The sequence below is a fragment of the Stigmatopora argus genome, chromosome 13, assembly GCF_051989625.1.
Source record: "Stigmatopora argus isolate UIUO_Sarg chromosome 13, RoL_Sarg_1.0, whole genome shotgun sequence".
Classification (NCBI taxonomy): Eukaryota; Metazoa; Chordata; class Actinopteri; order Syngnathiformes; family Syngnathidae; genus Stigmatopora; species Stigmatopora argus.
Genome location: NC_135399.1, coordinates 7,224,701 through 7,249,149, shown reverse-complemented (window position 1 = coordinate 7,249,149; position 24,449 = coordinate 7,224,701). Strand labels below are relative to the sequence as shown.

The 24,449-nt window shown below is 37.6% G+C and overlaps 1 protein-coding gene across 4 annotated transcripts in view; it reads left to right on the top strand.

Annotated features, from left to right (window-relative positions):
• The window catches only part of erbb4b (erb-b2 receptor tyrosine kinase 4b), a 162,220-nt gene that overhangs the window by 122,863 nt on the left and 14,908 nt on the right, over positions 1-24,449 (top strand). For 2 of the 4 annotated variants that reach the window (XM_077616610.1, XM_077616614.1), the window contains 7 exons: positions 1,615-1,708; positions 5,358-5,512; positions 6,152-6,196; positions 9,104-9,245; positions 11,258-11,380; positions 12,522-12,620; positions 15,440-15,625. In XM_077616610.1, the coding sequence (XP_077472736.1) occupies positions 1,615-1,708; positions 5,358-5,512; positions 6,152-6,196; positions 9,104-9,245; positions 11,258-11,380; positions 12,522-12,620; positions 15,440-15,625 (844 nt within the window). The remainder of the gene's footprint in view (positions 1-1,614; positions 1,709-5,357; positions 5,513-6,151; positions 6,197-9,103; positions 9,246-11,257; positions 11,381-12,521; positions 12,621-15,439; positions 15,626-24,449) is intronic. The other 2 variants (XM_077616611.1, XM_077616613.1) reach the window with 2 other exon arrangements.

Here is a 24,449-nt window from a genome sequence, read left to right as displayed (position 1 = left end):
TCGTGCGTTTGGGAGAGGAGAGAGTGAGACATTTTTTTCGTGTGTTTACGACCACGAATCGATCCCATTCATGTTTGTTCGGGTTTTTTGTGGGTCGTAGCAGAAGCTTGGTCCATTTAGACTCCGTCAGGTCAAATCGGAGGAATGTAAAACGCCAAACTTTGGACCGTAATGCTTCATTTACGCCATGGTCAATGGGCCCCTAACCGGTTCCTTTGGCTCGCCTCTTGAAAATCACGGTTTGCGTCCAAACACGTTGACGTTTTAATTACTGACGCGAAGACAGGAACATTATGAAATAAAAAAAGAAGAAAAAAAAACAAGAATGTGCACATAGACTATGGATGTGTATTTATTTAATATTATTAAGAGTAGTATGTGGTTATGCAATAACTTTTTTGATTCTGTGCAATCCTTCCTTGAAAATCCTTGCCAGCCGGTCTATTTATTTATTGCCTGCGTTCTGTGAACTATTAATAGTAGGGGTTAACCACATTAATAGTAGCGGTTAACCACACGTCTTTGGATTGAATTAGGAATTAGTTAACCATATTTGTATCAAAATATAATAAAAAGAGACGCATCAATAAGTTGTGCCATCTTTTAAAGATGCAGAACAGCCCCTTTAACAATGTTTATTTTTTTAGTTTTTTTTAATATGTATGCCACAAAATGCTGCAGTGGTTCATTCACCTGACTTCGGGGGTAGAGTGGGTTAATTCCCAATTGGTGGCGGAGTGATTGTCACTGCCAACGGCTGTTTGTCTTTGTTGTGCCCTAAGTCTGACAATTAAGGGTGTAGTCCACCTTTCTCCCGCTAGGATAGGCTCCATCATCCTGTGACCCTGGCAAAGATAAGCAACATTGTAAAAATGGATCATACAAATTGTTTGAAAGTGAGATGGCTCTTCTTGTGCCCTGCGATTGGCTGCCGAATGTGTGCTACGAACGTGCTTATCAACTTAAATCTGTCCCAATGGAACAAAAATACAAAACAATAGTTCCGCATGAAATGGAATGCTTTTTAACATGTTTATTAGATTAACATATTTGAACATGTATCTATTTATTACTGTAGAAAATATGGAGAATACATGAATACAGGAAGGTTAGAACCCGTGCCACATAGTTGGAGTAGTGACTATCTCAATTCTGCTTTGCACCATTTGTATTTGAGCCATCTCACTCACACACAAAGGCCAATCTCCCTGCTTTCAACAAGGCTTTAAGAAGTAGACGAAGCATTATAAATACTAATTTGATTTAGAGCCCACTGAGAGATTTGATTTTTTTTTTTGGAGCAATGGAACAGTTACCCCTACCCTTACGAAAAGAGCAGTACCCTAAACGGCAACAGATAAGCTGTCAAATCAGTTGCAGTGTGGTCACATTTAATAACCTGCCTACTCTATTATTCGAAAGGATGTGGGCTCTGAACAGAATTTTGAAAGGGTTGTCACCTGTACCCAGCACTTTTAAATCCTGGTAACGCTCCCACGGGTGGGTTTTGTTGTAGGTGTAGATTGTTTAACTATCTGCAATGTGTTTATCAAATAAAAATGTTGCATGCAAGATGCATTAGCCCATATCCTTTCTGTCCAACTGATCTCTCAGGGCGGTTCGAGAGTTCGCCAACGAGTCAGTGTGTCTGGAGTGTGATCCCCAATGTGAGCAGGCTGATGGCGACTCTTTGACCTGCCACGGTCCGGTAAGTATGCTACTAGACTCAGTAAACAGGAGGCAATGGGAATGTTGAGCTAATAAACCCTCTAAGAACTGGCAGACAGCTGACATAATTTTGTCAATAGCAAAGTTGCTTCACAATAGAAGTGAGCATAAGTGCTTTGTTGGTAAAAAAAAAAAAAAAATCAGTTAGTACTTGATGCCATTTTCCAAATATTAGTTTTTACAATGCCCCTTTTTATCCTTCGTTTTTGTATTATTTCAAACCAACTTCTGACTTTGCACCAACAGTAATTTTTGGTAGCACCTGCTTGTATTTGGGAGAGTTTAAATCTCGCACACTATACATACTAAAGTTAATACCTTTAAGAGTTCATCTTTCTATTTGATTGACAGGTATAAATGTGGAGTGGTAAGGGCACAGGATTGCAAACCTCCATTTATAGAACAGTGCTCAAGTTGTTTTGTGATCAAAAAGGTTGCAGATGACACATTCTATTCGTAACATCTATTTTCTGTTTTTAAGGATTAAGTACATCACTGTCATGTGCTCAATCTTTGCTTCTCAGTAAAAATGCAACAACTAAAACAAACTGAAATTTTAATTGCATGTGAATTGTTTAAATATGTGGATTTCTAAACAGTATGGTATTTTTTTGTTTAGTTCTATCATTTTAGCCCTAAACTACATCAATTACGCATACATTTTGGATTTATATTGTATTAAATTTGCATCTATATGGTACATCCTAAATCATTTCATTCATTTTAAGAACCGCTTATCCTCACAAGGGTTGCAGGGGGTCCTGGAGCGTATCTACCGGCACCAGGAGGGGGACACCCACAATCGGTGGCCCGCCAAACATCCTAAATTGATTTTTATAATTTTCGTACTCGCTTTTTTTGTATTACTAGATTTGTTTTGTACGTTATAATACCGGAGACAAACTCCATGTCTTTTTCTAACATATTTGTACAATAAAGATGATTCTGGTTCAGATAGATAGCTCTATAAATATTCAGTGTAAAAAAAAATGTGGAATAGAGTCCAATAGCTCATCCATAAAAGTTAAAGTTAAGAGCAACACTGTAGCACTTCCATGGAAATGATTTGCAGCTTGATAACACGCCTCAGGTCAAAAGTTTGCAACATGATTAAATCCCTGCTTTTGCAATGTTTAAACTGGCATGCCTTTGCGATGGAAAGTGAAATATATATGCTGTGATTGCCTTCCATCAGGCTCCTTGTCATATGCAAAATGATTTAAATGATTCTATTCATGGTGTTTGTTTGCAAACTGGAATTAAAGCGACTAGTCACTTTGTGAAAAACGATAACCCAAGCGGAGGGAAAAAATTGCTAAATGTAGGGACCAAATCGCTGAGTTGGCAACAGTGAGTCCTCTTAAACTCCTCTCCATTGCTATTTAATCTTCTCTGTGTTTGCACAAATGTTCCTGCATGTCTAAGTGGAACACGATTTTGAACTATGGAAGGACATTAATAAAGTAATTTAAAAAAAAAGAATAATTGTCCCAACAATTGAATTCTAATTCATCAATAAGAAGGATTATTCTCCCAACCCTGTCCTAATTTTCAGTGGTTTACGACCATCCCTCTAACTCCATTTTCAATAGCGCTTATCCTTTTATGTGTGAATCAGACTATTTAAGTTTATCAACAAGCAAACATCAGCATTGAATGATTCACTTTTTTTAATGTTTTCTTCTCCACACAATATGTGTGACCTGACTAACTTTGACCCCACATAGGAAAAAGAAACCAGCTACCGACAAGGCCTCTATGCACATGTCTAGACAAGCTCTTTCCTTCCTCATCCCCTCGTTATGTATTCTGTCACACAGTGTATGATGAAAATGTCTCATGTTAACCTGTTGCGCCCTCGTGTAGCAACTGCATGTGCAGCCCAAGCGACCAAATGGATTACAGCAATCGTGTTATGGTTACAGCGCCCATAGCAATTACATTAGAGTTTACACAAAGTGATTTGATTGGCCTAATGCCCTGTGTAGTGCGGCTGGGGATATGACCACATCCATGAGCACAACACGGTCTGTTTGTTTTTTGAATAACAAGACCCATTGCTCTTGGTATTGTTTAAAAAAAAAAATATATATATATATATATATATATATATATATATATATATATATATATATATATATATATATATATATATATATATATATATATTACTTTTAAACATACGTGTAATAGAAATTAAGGTTTCATTTTTAACCAGGAGCCGCCTCGTGGTGTAGAGTTTAACTCGCCTGACTTCGGTGCGGGTTCGATTCCCGTTGGTGGCCAGGGTGTAGTCTGCCTTTCGCCCAATGACGGCTGGGTTAGGCTCCAGCAACCCCCGCAACCCTTTTGAGGATGGGCCGTATGGAAGATGTTTAAAACCTATTTCTTTTAAATAATTCATACTCAGTTGTTTTGACTGTTTCTGCTTTAAATGCATATGATTTGTGTTACAATACATTTTAAACTCAGCCATTATTTACTCCCACTTCTCCAAATAGTACCCTGTTTTATTTTAGTACTGTATACTGTGGAAAGTGCTAACATTCTTATGAGTATTTCTCCTTAACATTTGTATTTGTGTGGGTGCGTGTCATTTGACAATTAGATGGTCTTCAGGATTGTTGCTTGTTGAAAGAACAATTCTCTTCTTCCTTTCCACCCCCTTTATTAGTATCATAAATCCTCTTCTAGGCAGATTGTTATGGTCACTGTGAGTGCTATGAGGAATGGTTATTATGAGCTCCTTCCACTCACACTGCTTTATGTTTCTCATTTGCTTTTGCTCCCTCCACGTGTTCGTCTTCCTCTTACATACTCTGTGGTTTTCAGCGATGATATTGTGTCTTTTTCCTGTCATTTAGCATGTCCACGTTTGACATTGGTCTCCTATTTTCTCTAATTCTTTCAAGCTGCAGAATGGTGTAGATCAGGGGTGTCAGACTCGGGTTGCTTCACGGGCTGCTTTAATGTCAACTTGATTTCACGTGGGCCGGACCATTTTAGATATAATATTTAGATTTTTTTAAAATAAATGGATTAAAAGAACTGGATTAAAAGCCCTGATTATTCAGTTTTTTATAGATCTAAAACAATGTTTATTTTAACTTTTTTAATATATTTTTAGATTATACAAAATGATTTTTGAACTAAAAACACTGAAAAAATTGATTAAAAAAATTACAATTATTGATTTAAAAGGGGGAAAATCAGGAAATTTAATATGTACATCTATACTCTTCATTTTAATTTGATCCTAAAACAGAAAGTCGGCACTCATGATTTAATTTCCCGGCCCGCACAAAATGATGCGGCGGGCCAGATTTGGCCCCCGGGCCGCCACTTTGACACATCTGGTGTAGATAAACAGTAATATATCCAAGCATACAATATGCTGTGTGTCCACCAAGAACCACATTTGTCTTTTGGATTGAAAACATTGTTGGCACTAGACTGTTTGATTTTTATTAATATATTTTTTTTTACTTGTTTTTAGATTGCTATCCCAACACGCGCGCAGACACAAGTTCGGTCATTCTCCTTATTGCTTGCCCTTAGGAGTTTTGCTGATGTATCGCTGATGATTAATTATATCTGGTTAAAAAAATGTTATATGCTTCTTTCTGCAGAGCCCAGAGCATTGTGTGAAATGCATCAATTTTAAAGATGGGCCTAACTGTGTAGAAAAGTGCCCGGATGGACTGCAAGGTGCAAACAGTTTTATCTTTAAGTATGCTGAAAGCAACAATGAGTGTCATCCCTGTCATGCCAACTGCACACAAGGGTGAGTTATTAATTATATTCATAGGAATATACTCAACTGGTAGTTTTGTAAATACTGAGACGCCAGCATCATAGGACTAAATTCAATATCTATAGAGTCTAGTAGACTTTATGAAAAGTGTCTGCGTCATTGAAAACAGTGATTCCTTTGTTATCATTCTCATACTGTGTGTTACATAAAGTTATAGGATGAAATATTTCAAGACTTGAGCAATAAATAAATTCGTTACGGAGAAAATGAGCTAGAAGAGGCAAAGAATAGAAGGGATCCATCATGTTTCTCTCCATCACTCACTAGCCAGTCATCTCTCCATGCAATATTCAGCACTGGTTGGTGAGACAAAATTTGGTATTTTACTCCACAGGGAGTATGTGTCATTCGAGTGTGTTATTTCTCCTTTTCTGAATGACAGCCCCGAGCTCACCGGAGCATAACAATGTAGCCGTAAATGGAAAACAACGGGCTGACACATTGTCACAGGTACAGCTTCATAAGCAGCTCTCCCTCTGAGGAAGACAAGCCGGGAGATTTAAAGGATCAGAAAAAATCACAGACACTAAGCAGGACTAAAGCCAATGTCCTTTATTTTTTAACCCTTACAAACATATCTACGTACATATTTTGTGTTTGTTTTTGTAGCTGCACTGGACCAAGACTTCAAGATTGTATTGGCTGGATGGACAGGTAAAATATGGTCTTTTATTTCTTGTTCCTACTCAAAACCTTACCAGTAACAAGCGTAGAGATGTAGAAAAATTATTCTCATCATTCATATTCCGTACCAAGGGTTGCGAGGGTTGTTTGAGCCGAACCCAGATGACTTCGGGTGAAAGGCAGACTACACCCTAGATTGGTCGCCAGTTAGGCGTAGGGCACACAGACAGACAACCAATCGAGACCCCCAAACCCTCTTTTAATGGTTTGGATGTCTAGCGCTGTCAATGGCAGTGTAACTAGGGCTGCCACATTTAATTGACTAAACAATTAATTGATTATGAAATAAATCATTATTTTGGTATGCCAGGATGCCCATATAACGTCAAATTCATTTCAACATTGTTGACCTTAGACCTTCCAAATATTTCTATAAGAACAAACAGAAATCTTCTGGGTGACTTTCCACGACAACGCACTCTTAACCGAACAACAGCCTACCCACGTATTGATTGTGGGTAATGAAGTTTTATTCTGAGAAAGGGTGCCATTGCCTATCAGTGTTGTGTGCACGAGTATACTTCATTACCCAGATAGCCCTCTTTTTGCCCGCGCATGCGCGTTGTGCATTTCCTGGTCGAAACTCGTCTGAATAAATCGTTCAGTGCTCGTAGATATCTGTTATACACGAAAGAGATGCGGCAAAAAAGACTGCACTACAATGATAAACAGCCTCATGTCATGGCCACCTGGCTTGGTCGCATCTCGAAATTTTGATCGTATCGCGGGCGAATTATTTGATCGAAATTTTCTTCGTACCACGAGCATGTCCTAGGTAGAGCTGATCGTAGGTCAAAGTACCACTGTATATTATATCCAGTTGCTCAATATTATTTTTACTTCCTTTTGGTTAGTTCAGCCATCATGTGTCTCAGTATCTATTTTGGCTGCTTCTTTACTTATCTGTGGTCAGCCTTTTACTGAGGTCAATTGATAGTGAAGTAGATAACTATAAATCCTGCAAAAGCTTCAGAGAACTGATCCGAATCTACACTTTTCTGCTCAACACGGCTCCACCACTAACAGGATAAAGGATCTGCAGCAGAATGTAACTCAGCTCACCTGTTGAGCAGATCAGCTCTTATCAGATATCCAATAGCGTTTGTGCCGTTACATTTAATGTACAGCTCAACCAGCAGCGTGGGTGTCACACATCTTGTAAATCTGTTCCCTGTTGGCAGCATTGCCTTTTGAGCTTGATTTAAAGCAGCTTATCAGATGTTCATTACCACAATAGGCCAGTATTTCACTGAAGGGACTTCTTGCACGTTTGATAAGATGTCACTCAAAGGTCACTCATCAAATTGACTATATGCACTTTTGGTGGACTTAAATTCATTTCCCTAAGGCAATAATTAGGTATACCCCTGATTGAAAACTATAAACGCTGTCTGTTTTTACCATATTTTCTCAAATAGTGACCTCTAGTAGCCTCTTAATCTTGATAGGTTTCTGCTTGCATTGTCTATATAGGTTTCCACATAATAATCTACCCTCGCCCCCTTTGATAACAAATAACAGGTGGTGTCACTAGCTGTGATTACCATTGTAATTGCCGCGTTTCCACAATGCAGGCCAGTGAATGTTGTCATTCTGATAGCAGATGAGGACAAAAGATTACTGCATAATCTCTGTAGATAAAATGACATCTCAGCAGCAAGATTTGTTAGAAGTTAATTTGCCTTTAAAACCTCGTTACTATACTACAACCATTTTTTTTTCACATAAGCGATCAGAATACAGTTTAAAAGACACAAATTGATTTACCTTTTAAATTGAGAATCATTTAACTCTGGTTTCTATTGACGGATCTACCAATACAATTTTCAAGATGGGATGGATGTCTTCCGCTGTCAATGGCACTACAAGAAGACTTTATCTTCACTATGGTCACGGAGGGTGCTGGAGCCTAACCCAGCAGACTTCGGGCCAGAGGCGGGTGACACACCCTGTATCGTTGGCCAACCAATCACAGGGCACAAGGAAATGGACAACCATTCATGCTCGCACTCATAACTTGGGGCAATTTAGAGTGTCCAACCAGCCTACCATGCAAGTTTTTGGGATGTGGGAGGAAACCGGAGTACCCGGAGTAAACCCACACAGGCCCACGGAGAACATGCAAAGTCCACACAGGTGGACGACCTGGTTTTGAACCCATGACCCCAGAGCTGTGAGGCTGACAACACTAACCACTCATCTGCCGGGCCGCCAGACAATAAGATATGGAATCTTAACTTAAAAAATTGCTAATGTCAGCCATTTACAAATATTAGCCTCCTTCTAATGGAAACATTTAATGTTGAACAATCAAGTTGAGAAGTAAACTAACAAGTGTTACCTTTTGAAAATGTACACACATTTTGCAATAGAGTTTAATACTTAGTGATTACTAAAAAAATATGGCAACGTACCATGGTTCACTCACCTGACTTTGATGCAGGCAGGCGTGGGCTCGATTCCCACTGGTGGCGGTATGATTGTGCAAATGGTCGTCTGTCTCCCTGTGTGCCCTACGGCTTAATGGCAACGAGTCTCTGGTGTAGTCTGCCTTTTGCCCAAAGTCAGCTGGGATAGGCTCCGGCAACCCCCGCAGCCCTTACGAGGGAGGATGCACGGAAGATGATGTTGAAAAATATGGCATTGTTCATTTTAGTATTTTCAAACTTGCACTTCCATTAAGATTCTTCATCATTGCAGTCCTGTAGCTTGTCATTTTCATTCAATAGACGCAGGTTATTTTCCTATCATACTGTGATCTTTCAACCTCCCCAGTTTGCCCCAACTTATTTTGTCTCCCAGTGGTGATGCTTCATTCATTTTAATGATGGGCAGTATATTTGCTCTTTCTTTTCCACTTTACTATTATGTCCTCAGAACTCCTCTGATCGCAGCAGGGGTGATCGGCAGTCTATTCATGGTAGTTATCATTGTGCTGAGCGTAGCGGTGTCTGTACGTCGGAACAACATAAAGAAGAAGAGGACTCTTCGTCGCTTCCTGGAGACGGAGGTGAGTAAGGTACTTATTGGAAAAATTCACCTATTCAGACTGGAGCAATTCCCACACATTTACCATTGTCATAATTTACTATGTACTGTGCATCGTGTTGTAGAAATAATGCACTAGAACATAGTTTTAGATATCTAGGAATGTCCCCGATCTGATCACTGGATCACTTGGTATTTTACGGTTAATGTAGCCGTGATTATCGAACAATTGCAAAGTATTCGAGACACAAAAATGTCTCCAGGTTAGTGACATATTTTATTATTATCTCCTCTTATTTAAATACAATGTACAACACAATCTAAAATGTATTATAGAGGAGTGCATTTGAACACACCATGTTCAAACATTTTTTTAAATGTTCATAGTAATGTATTTATTATTATTTATGTGATTTCTTAAGAAAACAATGCAATAGTCTCAAGTGAAAGTTTATTTATTTATAATATATCTTTATACTAAGAAGTATTTGTGGTTCTGTGTGAGTATAGTACTTAAAAGTATATGTATGGTTCAAAGCATATGGTTACTGTGGAGGCGAAAAAGTGTCACAATTTTAGGTTTATGTTTCCTTTAGATATCTGAATATTATACAATGGTTTGGAGTGGCAACATTAGCAGATCAAGACTTTTCTGCTCAGTAACTGTATAGTACATTATTAGAGACATTTCTATGGCTCATGTTGAAAATGAGAAGTTGAGATTGTGGGAAATGTGGATAATGGCAGACATACTCCAAGGGGTTGAAGTAGAAGTGGAAAGGTTTGGGCATAGCTGAATTTGCAGGGAGTTGGCGAGAAAAGCAGGTAGCCATTTAATGATCCTAGTTTAACATAAATAGAGGAAAACTGAGAACATTTCTTTTGACCTCATAAATGCTGCAGTTGTTTCAAATATTTAAAGACCATGTGAAACAATTATAAATAAAGCAAGTGATAAGGTGAAAAAACATCCCTTTAGAGCACAGATGCTTGAATCAAACATGTTCCTTTCACTTATTTGGGTGTGTTAAAAAATAAGTCATCATGGTAATTCTTCGGCAGCTTCAAGGATTTGTCGGATCACTACTCAATCAAATCGTGTTTATTTATTTTTTTCTTCTTATCTGCCCACTGCCAAATATTTTGTAGACTGGAACTAGTTATCCAACTGCTGAATTAAATATTTTTCTCAAGTTAAAAAAATAGTTCTCAGCAGCAGTTCAAACTATTATTTAAAATAAACAATTTTTAGCATTTCAGCACCACTATTTAGAGTGAGACTGTGGACAGTTCCTACAATGCTGCACTGTCCCAACATTGCTGGACAGCTCCTTTCAGTGAGTGAGCGTTGTCTGAATGTGATTGCTTGCTTGTTTGCGTGCATGCCGGTGTTTATGTGAGTGTTGTCTGCCTTCATACAAATCCTGATCTATATTTCCGAGTTCTACAAAGAATTGCTATTGCTTTTAATCAAACTAACAACCAAGAGTGTGAACGACAGTGAAAGTTTTACACTCTTATTATCTTCACTTTCCTTCAGCGCTCTCAGAGGTTCTAGTATTTTCCTCATTCTCCTTATCTTGCATTTGTTTTATGTTTTTTTTTCTACCAAGTGTCTACAAGAGTCATTCTTTCCTTCCCTAATTTCCTCCTTCGCCTATTTATAATTTTACTATACTTAAGAAGTGATGATATACGGTGTCAACAGAATTTGAAGAATGAAGAATCCGCAATGGTCAATTAAAACAATTTATTTTTCATGCAAATGTCCTTTTAGTATTAATACATACTACTGGTGGTAATTCCATAATATACTATTGTCCAGGGCGCTTCCTAAATAATGTCTACAGGAGCCCCAGTGGTTGTAGGTTTTCATTCCAACCGTCGAAGAGGATACATTTTTACCAAACTAGAGTCTTTTAAGTGTAATCATTTAATTACAGGCAGGGCCTGCTGGTTTTAGATGAAACCTCATTGGTTGAACTGTCCATGCTGGATGAGTATTTTTTGGTTTGTTTGTTTGTTTTTGTTTGTTTTTCTCAGCTGGTGGAACCCTTGACACCCAGTGGGACAGCACCAAATCAAGCTCAACTTCGAATCCTGAAAGAAACAGAACTCAAAAGAGTCAAAATCCTCGGTTCGGGTGCCTTTGGGACTGTGTACAAGGTAAAATTAGAAAAGTACTCTGAAAGAGCAGTATTCCAACTCAGCAGCCAAATTCAAAGCATTGCCATATTTGTTGTGTACATTTATGACCTCTTTTACACATGTCCTCATGAAAAGATTAACACTTTTTCTAATTATAACACCTACCCAATTCTAATTGTAAACTATGAGCTTGTCAAAATAATTATAGATTAATTTCAAATGCAGTTTAATGTTATTAAATTCAGCCTCACTGATCAATAATTAGACCTGCACATATGGCTGGAGCGAGAGTATAAAACTAAATGTATCACACCCTGAAAGTGAAGCTGTGATCAGAGGGGATTCCACTTTAGTGGAAGAGTTAAGGCTGCTATCATCAGGGGTGTATATGGCAGTGTAACACATTAGAAGCTTGTTGAAAACTTGAGTCACTTGAATTCTCCCACTTCTTTTAAATGGTTTGACTATTTTGGCAGCCGCTAAATCACTTTAATCAGAGTTGAAATTGAATCCTTCAGAAATGATAAAATAGTTTTGCCCATTTTTGAAGGACGAAATAACTTTTAAGCATTCAGCATGTACTATGTCATCACAGTACATACATTATGGATAAAAGGTTGGAAATAGGAGATAAAATTGTGACGAGGGTAGAGGAATGATCAATTTACAAATTGACATAGAGAATTAAGCCATTATTTACCAAGAAAGTGGAAGAGGTTCTACAAAAATAAAGCATTGTTAACTTTTAAAACATATTAACCGTTGTGGATGTGTAGCGTAAGAACATTATTTGACAATTAAAAAAAAAATGTATTATTTGGTTAATTATTTATAAATTTCCACAAGCACAATGGTGTCATAACTATTTTTTATCCATTCAGAAACATTACCTTGCAATTTTTCCACTTCCACTTTCATTTTTTTTAAATGTATTTTTCAGTATAAACTCATTGGTTGCCATTGAGGGCGAAAGACGCCCAATACATTTTGACTGGGAGGGCTAGCAGCAATTGAACGAATGGGATAACAATGTTCGTTCATTCGCCCCTCCCAGTCAGAATGAACTAAACATATAGCCCCCTGAATGGCAGCTACTTAGTTAAATGAGACATGAATGTTCTGTAGCTAAGATATGTTGTTGGGTTTTTTTTCACTCTAGGGAATTTGGATTCCAGAGGGTGAAACAGTTAAAATACCTGTAGCCATCAAAATCCTAAATGAAGCCACAGGACCCAAGGCAAATGTAGAATTCATGGACGTAAGTAATAAATACAATTCAATTTCATTCATTCATTTTCTGAACGGCTTTATCCTCACTATGGTCATGGGGGGTGCTGGAGCCTATCCCAGATGAATTGGTGGCCACCCAATCGCGGGGCACAAGGAGACGGACAACCATTCATCTTCACACTCATACCTAAGGCCATTTTAGAGTGTTTCACCAGCCTATGCTGCATGTTTATGGAATGTGGGAAGAAACTGGAGTACCCGTAAAAAAAACCCACTCAAGCCCGGGGAAAACATTCAAACTCATACAGGATGGATCGAACCCTCGATCTCAGAACTGTGAGGCCGGCGCACTAACCACTCCGACATGGGCCGTCTTTTTCAGAACATCATTTATTATATTCAAAATAATCAAGTTTTGCTTTATATTTTTCCCCCAAAAATTCAAAATAGATTTCATTAAGGCTTATTGATATTTTGATTATAAAATGGGCCATATTTAGCATTATATATTTGTTTCAATATCGCACGGCATACAATACTTACCGTATACTTCACCAGACTCCATTTTCAAACATTAACAATACTTGTTCAAAAGAAAAACTGAAAAAGATCCAACTTATCACCCAATAATGATGCAATGCAGATGAAATGACTCATTAGCACACAAACAGTACACATTCTGGCACGCACACACAGAGAATGCGACCCAATTGCACTCATTTTTTATACTTACTTTGACGATCTAAGAGGACGTATTAGTGCTCGCATTTCTGTTTTCATCAGGATGTCTTTGATGAAGACTCAGTGTTTGTTATAATTCATGATCAGTGTGCTTTGAAAGCTGGTCTTGGCAACCAGAAGGTAAATTAAAATAGAGTTTTATGAGGGCATAAAACGATATCTATATACTTGGCAAAAATATTTTGGTTAACTTAACAAACATTCATTCATGGGTTAATATTTCTGAGGGTAAATATATACTGTTCACAGGTGTGTTTATTCTCTTCAAGCATCTCCCAGTCAAACATTTATTAGATGTCAGTGGCACTGCAACATTATCATTCAATGCAAGCCATCCCAGTTATAAAACATTTGATGTATTTTATGTGTAAATTCAAGTGAGTGACATAACATTTATGCGCACAAAAATATACACAATCGCATAGCTGACCATTAAAGCTACTGCGCCAGGCTGTACAAATTATATTATTAATGCAACATGCTGAGATTAAGTTCAGAGTAACCATAAGCATAAGCATTAACACAACATGAAAGTTAATAACTCACCACATGGTTTAATATCAAATATAAAATATTCTTTGAACTAAAACATCACCAAAATGTGAAATATTTCTGATGTAAGCAACAACTCAAAAGCAGAAACACCACAGCACTTAAAACCATTTAATAACATGTTTTTGTAGGGGAAAGTAATGGTCTTTACGCGAAAAGATGTTCAAAGCAACTACCAAAATAAATTCAATAACTCTTTTTCCTACCAAAAAAATAAGAAAAATGCATTTTGTATACAATACAGCATACTGACTGATGTGCCACATAGTGATGACAGGTTAGGATTTTGCTTATCTGAGAAAAAATATTCTATATTAACAGCAGGTGCATAGTTCTTGCTTCAGTCTCTGCTACATCGTATTATCCTAGCCTTATGATACTTGTAACATATTAATCCTCTTCTGTGATATCACTTCTGTTGGTGTTCACTGGAGCTTTACAAGATGTACCATATATCTGTCTGCGTGATACGCACAAAAGCACATTACAACAATATGTGCTACATGTATGTTACTGCTATCTGTCTAGTGATGTATTAAGCCATAAACACAGTACTACTGTATTTGTGTGTATGTGAGTGTTGTTTAAAATGCACCACATAGTTTAGCACTATGTTCTTCCTTGTTAAATGAATTTAAAAAATAAAATAAAAAAGCTCGCACAGTCTTCAGCGGTTGAAGACAATGACTTATGTTGACTGTTTCATAGTTGCATAATTTATAGGCTGTTCGCTTTAGGGTATTTTTTTTTTTTAGTACCCTTAATCTACACTATTTCCAATGCGGGTGTAAGTATATTTAGGCACAGGATGTTCACACTCCAACCTATCTTCCACATACAGAAGGTGTTACTAAACTGTTCATATTCTTGATATTTAAGCCCCGTAAACACAATTTTCTGCCAAAAAGTGCACAATGAGGACATATGCTATTATAATATAGTTGGAACTACCGTGAGCTAATTCATCAATTGTGTATTTATTACTTTTGAAAAAAAGGAATGAATCTTGTTGTGCAACGAGCCAATTTGAGCAAATAAAACTACACTTTTTGACTAGGGTGCGACCATGCTTGGTGCTTCAAGAAAAACTTGAGCCTTAAACAGAATAAGAAGCCCTGTGATCTTTACCAGCTACATCAGTACTTGTAAACATGGTGAACATTCTGCTCGTGTGCTCAGTGTTTGATCTTTGCTTATCTTTTGACGCTAAGTAGAAAATGACCTCTGACAACTAACTAGATATATGCATCGTTGCTGCATTTTGCAAATGACAAAGCATAGTTGAATTCAGCTTTTTTTAACTCATTGGCTGACAATGACGAATAATCATCGCTGCAAGCCATTCTAGTCAAGTCTAGTGTTGTTAATGACATGCAATGAGCTAGAACAACGGCCATTTAAGTACATTTCTTTGAAATTCCAAACAGAATGCAATTAATTATTACACAAATAATGTTTTTGTGGAGAGCTAGTTAAGAGAATTTCCCGTAATACACAGTGACCACCTTCAATCTATTCCTTCACATACCGAGGATTCGATTTTGTGTATTTCAGGAAGCCCTGATTATGGCCAGCATGGAGCACCCTCACCTAGTGCGCCTTTTGGGTGTTTGTCTGAGTCCCACTATCCAGCTGGTTACGCAACTCATGCCACATGGGTGCCTTCTCGACTACGTTTATGAGCACAAGGACAACATTGGATCTCAGCTGTTACTTAACTGGTGTGTCCAGATTGCTAAGGTAAGTGGAAAAATGGCTGCAGTTTTTGTATTGATGTGTCGAAAATTGGGTCAGTTGTGCAGTTAGGTGAGTTGGCGGATGACTTGTGGTTTTTTTAACCTCTGGCTGCTGAATTTCGATTTTAAATATATCCCATACAGCCACCTGATGGTGTGGTGGTTCACTTGCCTGACTTCTGTGCGGGCAGGCGTCGGCTCGATTCCCAGCGGTAGCGGTATGATTGTGAGTGTGAATGGTCGTTTGTCTCTGTGTGCCCTACGGCTGACTGGCGACCAGTTTAGGGTGTAGTCAGCCAGTGATTTAATTGAGTGTCCCGTAAGCGTAAAAAAGTTATATTTTTTTGCATGAAAGGGTAAATTCAGTCCCATTTAGAGTTTTGATAATTGCAGGTTAATTCAACTCACCTCTGTCTAATCATGTTGGTTCAAATATTTGTGTTTGTCTTTGGCTTTAGAAGTTGTGAACAAAAATGAGAAGTGGGATTAAAAGTGACTCCATTTGTGGGAGCTCTACATTTATTCTCAAATCAGAGAGAGACAATACTGTGTTGACATTTTTCTGCGATATGTTAATTCATCAACCGCATTAATATTAATTACAAATTGAGGGAGCGCAGCTATACATTAGTAAATATACTATTTGCCTGCCGGGAACAGTTGTTAACATAGATAATTATTGCTCATGAAAAGAAGTTCATTACACATTTTTTTACTCTTGATTTTTCCCCTGCTTAACAGTATGCCATGTTTCTCTTATTTGAAACCAGCTTTAGCAGTGTTTCTTTATGTTCACTTTATTATCTCTGTTCGATTTTCTTCATTTTTTTAGTTGTGGACTTACTCATCATTCACATTTAGGTCCCACAATGTCAAGTACTCTCGTCCCTTTTAAATGATACACAACGTCACTACCCTAGGTTAATCCCTGAGTTGTTCCTCTATCGTCAACACCTTATCTTCATAATGATCACCACCTTAATAGGTATATGAATTAGCTGATTTATCATTGATGCATTCATGCTTTCTTTTGTTTTTTTATGTTAAGATAAATTCTCTTCAAGTAGTGTTGGACCGATACCATTTTTTTGGCTCCTAATACTGATTTTGACACCTGGATGTAAGGTAGCAGCCAATGCCGATATTGTACTGGTGAAACATTTCCTCACAAGGGTCACGGTGGTGCTGGTGCCTATCCCAGCCAACTGTGGGCAAAACACGTGTGGGACATCCTTAATTGGTTGCCAGCCAATCACAGGGCACAAGGAGAAAAACAACCATTCATTTGCATATGCATCCATGGGGACAATTTATAGCAGCAGCTTTTTTTTCTTTTGATACTAAATTACTGTATACTCAGATATAATAAGTAATTTCTACCTTGGCCTGGTCAGAGACTGCTTAACTAATTTTCTGCCAATGACAGTACTAAACATTTTCAATGTTGTTGTTTTTATTTTATTTTCTCTTTGTCTCTCTTGCCCTTTTGGTGTGGAAAACACACACAAATTACTTGTTTTAAACTATGCTAAGAAATCCATTTGCTTAATTCAATTCACATTGCTTGCTTGACTTTAAAACTCCCTGTCAACATAAACACACTTAAACATGCACACATGAATACTATGCACAAAGGATCACAGGCCTGAAGCTTTTTGATGTTGTCAACAAGTGTCTCTCAGAATCCTTTGCTCTTGGTCCAGCTCTCACTAATGCTTGCGCCCATTTTTTATTCCCAAACTCATTATTTCTAAAGCTTGTTACTGGTGGGCTTTTCTCGTTGAATTAAAAATATTTTTTCTGTATTTTTATACAAGTATATCTCCCCTTCTACTCAGATTTGCACGTAAAATATGATCTTATTCTTATTCATATCTGATTATTAATTGTCAGTCTTACCACTCACCTTGTTTGGAAGCATAAATGCTGTTTATGGTCAAATATTTATGAAGGTACCAGCAAGTTATGACAGTTAAAGTTTTCATCCGGATCAGGCTTAGTCAGCTAATCCAGCACGAACGGCCACAAGCAAATCATTGAGAGCGCAGCGATTTTTTGATTTTATTTGTGTGGGATTCCAAATATATTGACATCTGGCAAACCTTGAATTTTCTGGTGAACTCAAAGAACACTAGGATGGGGATTGTCAGATATCCCTTGCAGATCAAGAGCTGGCTCAGACAAAGCAAAATGTCATTCCTAATCCCAGACATTCGATATGTACTTTGGTTCACGCAATTGTATTATTTTTGAGGATAGGGTTTCTCTTCAAAATGATTTATTATTTACACATTGTAAATAAATCGACTAGCTTAGTCTTCTATATTGGCTGGTTGCTTTGCAGTGATGCCATTTGCATATGAACATGGCATAGCTATTTCCACCTTTAAGTAAAAACATTTTATGTCATTATTCCTTAGCTAAGGTAAATTACATTGTATAGCGGAAACACATTGTACGTTTATGATAAGTGATGGCAGTCTAAGTGTTACAAACACTATAATGCTTTCTTTGTAGTTTTCATGCACCCGTGTGAATTGTATACCCAGTTCACCAGTAAAGTATCTTAATTGATTCCTACTCTCTGTGTTCCAAGCTCCTAAAATTCCCCTTGGCGGTAACAAAAAATGGTACAGAAAGGAACAAATTAGTCCTGCAATAACTCATTGGTGCTCTACAATTTCCGTTGCAAACAACCAATGGCAGCAACTGTATGTCAACCCTTCAGTCTCTCTACAAAAACATATGTATGTAAACACACAACATGTTAGAAAAGGTGAGCTACTTCAGTAAATGTATGAGAACATGCAGCTTACCCAATGAATGGGCATATAAGCCTTTCGGTAGTCAAAGTACTTCTACATACTTGACACTATGAGTCATTGTAATGAGTATATCTTCAGTAACCATTTCTCAAAATGTTATATATGAATGTCAACAAAAACATTGCGCTTAGAAATTAACTGGATTCCCTTATAATTTCTTGCAGTTACCATGGTGGGGTTTTTATTATATGAAAATCTATGAATAAGGAACACCAAAAAATCAATACCTCATTTTTACTAAAAACTATTCGTGCCATTTACAATGACAAATGTCCAAACATGTAGTTGATCTCATCCCCTTGCTAATAAATGGTCTTTCTGATTGTATCTTTTTGTCCCATAACAAAAAGCCCTGTCATTTATTGCTTTGGGAACAAAATCACATTAAAGCATAACCTTCACTCTGATCTCATGGCAATACCCATGCACGCAACTCCATTAATTAATAGTGTTGTACATGTACTGTCTCCTTGAAAACTCATTTTAATTTGCCTCTGAAATACAAAGCACTTCAGCCCCGTGCTCATACACACTGTTTGTGAAGGTTCATTTTTGAGTGCATCTAAAATCTTAATGATTCCTTATCAAAGATTGCACCATTTTTTAGATTCCCCTGTGAAGCTTTGTTTCTCAGGGTTGTTTTGAAGTGCTTCATCGGGGAAATGACACCAAACTATTGCTAAATATTTTGTTAAAATGGCTTAATTGTGAAGACTGAATTAGGATTGTTCTTTTTGTTCTGTAGGCTTTTAAATAGAGAAACTAAAATCTGCTGGGACTGTTTCCCCTAAAGGTCTCACATGCTCTTATTCATCGATCCAGGCACGTATATAGCGACACTTTTCAAATCTCAGAGGAGGAAGCTGTAGAATATTTATTTTTGCTTCTTGACACAAGCTTCTTCTGAGCACACTGCACCCGCCTGTAGTATGTCAGGTATATACTGTATTCAGATGTTCAAATTTATGAACTTATAATATTACCTTGTCAGTGTCTTTCATTATTATAGATGTCCACTCATGTGGAGCTTTTTCATTTTTTGGCTGTGAATTTAAATAGGTTTCTCACTAATAGACGCCCAAATCATTCGCACTTGAGGGCTGAGAGCGAATGAAAAATCTCAGGGCACAGCTGAAAATTTTCCAATTTGAAACTATATATATATTGCCTATATATTAACAATGTAAAGTCGTTATCATCAAAGTTTTATCCCAAGGAATCAAATAAACACCCAACCTCGAAAGGGTTGCAGGGGTTGCCAGAGCTGAATCCAGCCATCTTTAGGTGAAAGGCAGACTATACCATAGACTGGTTATTACAAAGGGTACTCGGACGTTTGGTCGCCGGACGTCTGGTCGTCCGGACGTCTGGTCGTCCGGTCGTCTGGTCGTCCGGACGTCTGGTCGTCCGGACGTCTGGTCGTCCGGACGTCTGGTCGTCCGGACGTCTGGTCGTCCGGACGTCTGGTCGTCCGGACGTCTGGTCGTCCGGACGTCTGGTCGTCCGGACGTTTGGTCGCCGGACGTTTGACAACATGACAGAGAGTTTACTGTTGAAACCAGCTCTCAAAATTATATTCATGAGAGATAGAGTGACTAATTTTCCCGTGGCACACCTGAACATCGTTCATGGCACACCAGTCTCCCGCTCACAGTGGTTAGGAAACATTCCACTAAACTACCCTCCCCATACGATCCCATCACAGATCACCAAAGGGAAAAGTAGGACGCTAGATTCATTCATTGTCACACATTATTACAAGAAATTTGTCCTGACATTAAAAACACATACATTTTTCCAGATATCATACAAATCCAGACCATGTCCTGAATAGTCAACAAGGGACACCTTGTTTTCCCGTGGCACACCAATTTAGTTCTTAATCAGAATGTTTTAACTACTATTTCCTGTTATCATTATAATAAGTTAAGATATTTACATAAGAGATCAAATAGGCATGTTGAGGGAAGGGTTATGGTACACATCCCTCATCTACTAAACAGATGCATTTCAGCTTGTTCAGATGGTTGCATCACATGGAAAGATGGCCTGCATTTGCTTTGCTGTGTTTTCTGTTAGCCCAGAAGAATTCCCCTACCATGCATGATAATTTTAGAAAGCATATACGATCCACCCTATGCTGCATCTGCTGTTTATTGTTGCTTCGTCACTATCATTAATTTTCTTAATTGTATTTTTTACTTTCTTCTTCACCACCACCTGCAATGTGTACTTTTGTGGAATCTTTGAGCACATATTTTGGTTCTAATATTTATAGTCCACTGTAAAAGAAAAAAAAAAACTATTTTGTGATATCTGCTTAAAGATAAATCGCACACTTTAAAGCCCATCCAGTGGGATAAAATTATCGTTTACACCATGTACAGTGAATGTTTGCAAGCGAGGTATGTTTCCACACAGCCCGCCTGCTATAAACAACCTGAGGCGATCCCCACGCTGTCTCGCTTGAAAGCGCAAAACAAAAATGGGCTGCCTACACTTGAACACAAGAAGGCGATTAACTCAGCGGAGATGGAGCAGTCTCCGTCTCCTGAAGAAATTAGAACAGCTGTAAATAGTTTCTGTCTCTCAACAGTCGCCAACATTCGTCATAACCTGAGCTTGTGACAGACACCCAATGTGAATCCAATGTGATTAAGAATGTCCCATTATTTTGGCAGAACATTGCTTCTTCACAATTTCCAAATATGTCATGTATGTATGATTGGATGTATCAATATACATATAAATAAATATATATATATATATATATATATATATATATATATATATATATATATATATATATATATATACTATATATATGTATATGTGTATATAGATATACAGATACATATATGTATATGCATATACATACATATATATATTATTTTTTTTAAAGTGCTGTATTTTTATTTGTAAGTAAAATGTAATAGTGAAATGAAAGAGTTCCATAAACTCAAAACATTAAAGGTGTTTCTAAGTAACAAAACACCATCCTCATACACAAACGGAAAAATACCGGTGTGTGATTCATCTGCTGGAAAAAATATCAGTCAACAACTAGGCCGAAATTAGAATAGAATAGATTTTTTTCTCTTATGGCCCAATAAAAGCATTCACTGACCCAGAAATGCTTACATTCTGTAAAAATGAAGGCAGTATCTCTCCTTTGTTATGCATATTCTAAGAAATAATACATACCTGTCAACCTCTGCCGATAACTGCCCTTATAAATGATTATGATTCCCCTTACAAACCCCCAAAAAACTTTACAAACACCGTACGACTCGTACGGTGTTTGTAAGGTTTTTGGGGGGTTTGTAAGGGGAATCATAATCATTTATAAGGGCAGTTATCGGCAGAGGTTGACAGGTATGATAATAGGTGATTGATAAAGTAGAAATTCAGTTTTCGGTCCTTCAATTTAGTATCTAATTAATGAATGTGTCTCTCAAGAAGTAAAATAATAATAATAATGTTTCTTGCTGTCAAAAGCAGCTAAAAAGTTGCTGTTTTTTTTTTAATCCTACAGAAAATTGTGAATTAAATTTGTTTCATAGTTGTGTTGCATTGGTTTCACAATCAACTGCAACCATCTGGGTGAGCAATACAACTTGTTTGCTGTAGCAAAAGGCTGCAATTGAAATTGAACAATGTGAATTAGTAGGTACCTTGGGAGTATTTTCAGCCGCCTGACTTAATGCTCGCCGGCCTGTGTCAACGTCCCTCATGAAATGTTTGGCGTCTTGCTCTTTAGTTTATCGACCATGAGATGGATTACTAGGGTTGTGGTCTTTATTGATGTACTTAATAGTGAAATGAGCAAACTTCTAATCTCGTAGATGTTTTGCTCTTTTTCTTGCCCGCATTATTACAACAATGAATTGTTAACTGGCTAAATCATCGGCTGACTAAATATTTTACCCTGTTGTAGTCATAGTGGTATCATTGGAGTCAGATTCAATAGTTATAGCACATAAAAAATATATATAATAAGAACTTGTGATTTTCTTATACTAAGGCAAATACCTTGTGTGCTCGAGGCTTTCTGGTGACTGCCGCATTTGGCATTCATCAGAGAGAATAAATGTATATACACAAAATCTCTCCTTCACTTTCTCTGCTTACCTAGTCTCCTGCTTCATATTTGAGCTGTCCCCCAACGTCATTATTTAAATTATTTCTGACACAGTAGTTCAAATTGAAAGAAAAGCATACTGCTTTCATCAGTATTGTGTAATCCTTTCCGTTTCTCCTCCACGTTGGTCTGATTTGTCACACCTCATTCCTCCAACAATGATTCATCCTCTCCCGTGCCCACTGGGATCTTTTTATATCCATAGCATTCATTAAGCATGAACTACATGAGGAAAACGTTGCTCTGGTGCCACAAATCTCTAATAAAACTCACCCGTCAGATGATTGCGAAAATAGTCACCGGGTATCTGGTGCCGTCAATAAATCCTGTCATCCCTAAAATATATACAAGTCTGAATGCAGGCTTCGCAAATACATTGAAATATTCAATGACGAACGAATCGAGTAGAGCGCAACATGTTTGATTTTGTAACGATTTATTTGTGCGAAACAGCTGAAAATAAGCATTCGAATTCCTGAGAAAACCAATGTTATTATTTAGTACAGTTGCATTTGCTTGGAATTACAGAGGTCAAACATTTCTATAGTTTTTCACCAGGTTTGCACATGCTGTATTAGGGATTTTTTTCCCTCTCCTTCACACAGATCTTGTCTCGATCAGTCAGGTTCTGGACTGCATCTTAGAAACATGGAGTTTGAGCTCCCTCCAAAGATTTTCTATTGGGTTTAGGCCTAGAGACTGTCTAGGCCACATGTGTCAAAGTGGCGGCCCGGGGGCCAAATCTGGCCCACCGCATCATTTTGTGTGGCCCGGGAAAGTAAATCATGAGTGCCGACTTTCTGTTTTAGGATCAGATTAAAATGAAGAGTATAGATGTATATTAAATTTCCTGATTTTCCCCCTTTTAAATCAATAATTTAATTTTTTTAATCAATGTTTTCTGTGTTTTTAGTTCAAAAATCATTTTGTAAAATATAAAAATATAAAAAAAGCTAAAATAAACATTGTTTTAGATCTATAAAAAACTGAATATTCAGGGGTTTTGAGCCAGTTCTTTTCATCCATTTATTTAAAAAAAAAAAATCTAAAATGGTCCGGCCCACATGAGATCTGGTCACCATGAATGTGGCCCGCCAACCAAAATGGGTTTGACACCCCTAGTCTAGGCCATGCCAGACCCTTGATATGCTTCTTACAGAGCCACTCTTCGGCTTTCCCTGCTGTTTGCTTCGGGTCATTGTCTTGTTGAAGACCTAGCCACGACCCATCTCCAATGTTCTGGGTGTGTGACTGAGGTAAAGAGGTTGTTCCCCATAATCTCACAATACATGGCGGCAGTCTCGTTAATACAGGGCAGTCGTCCTGTACAAAAAACACCCCCAAAGCAGGATGCCACCCACCCCATGCTTCACAGTAGGCATGGTGTTCTTGGGATTATACTCATCATTCTTATTCCTCCAAACACTGCCAACAAATTATGACCAAAAAGTTCTATTTTGACCTCATTTGACCACAAAACTTTCTTCCCTGATTCCTCTGGATCATCCAAATGGACACTCTAAAAGACCAATTCATTTTCAGTGAAATTGTTGGCAGCAAATGAACGTCTACTAGTGACAAACTAATTTCAATTCATGGCAATAGGGTAAAAAAAAATCTATTATTGGACTGTTATCATTCTCAAAGGCACCAAAAGAGTTAACAGTTTGCCCCATGCTAAAAACATACCGTATTTGATCCAAATTTAACTGTATATTGTTTTATTCACTTAAATTTTTCAACAAATAAGTAATATTGCTTGATGAAGATGAGGATCAAAAACCATTTAGATGGTGTTCATCTGAAGACATTCCCTGTAAATTTACTTCTCTCCCACGCCCCAAGTACATGCTTACAGAGAG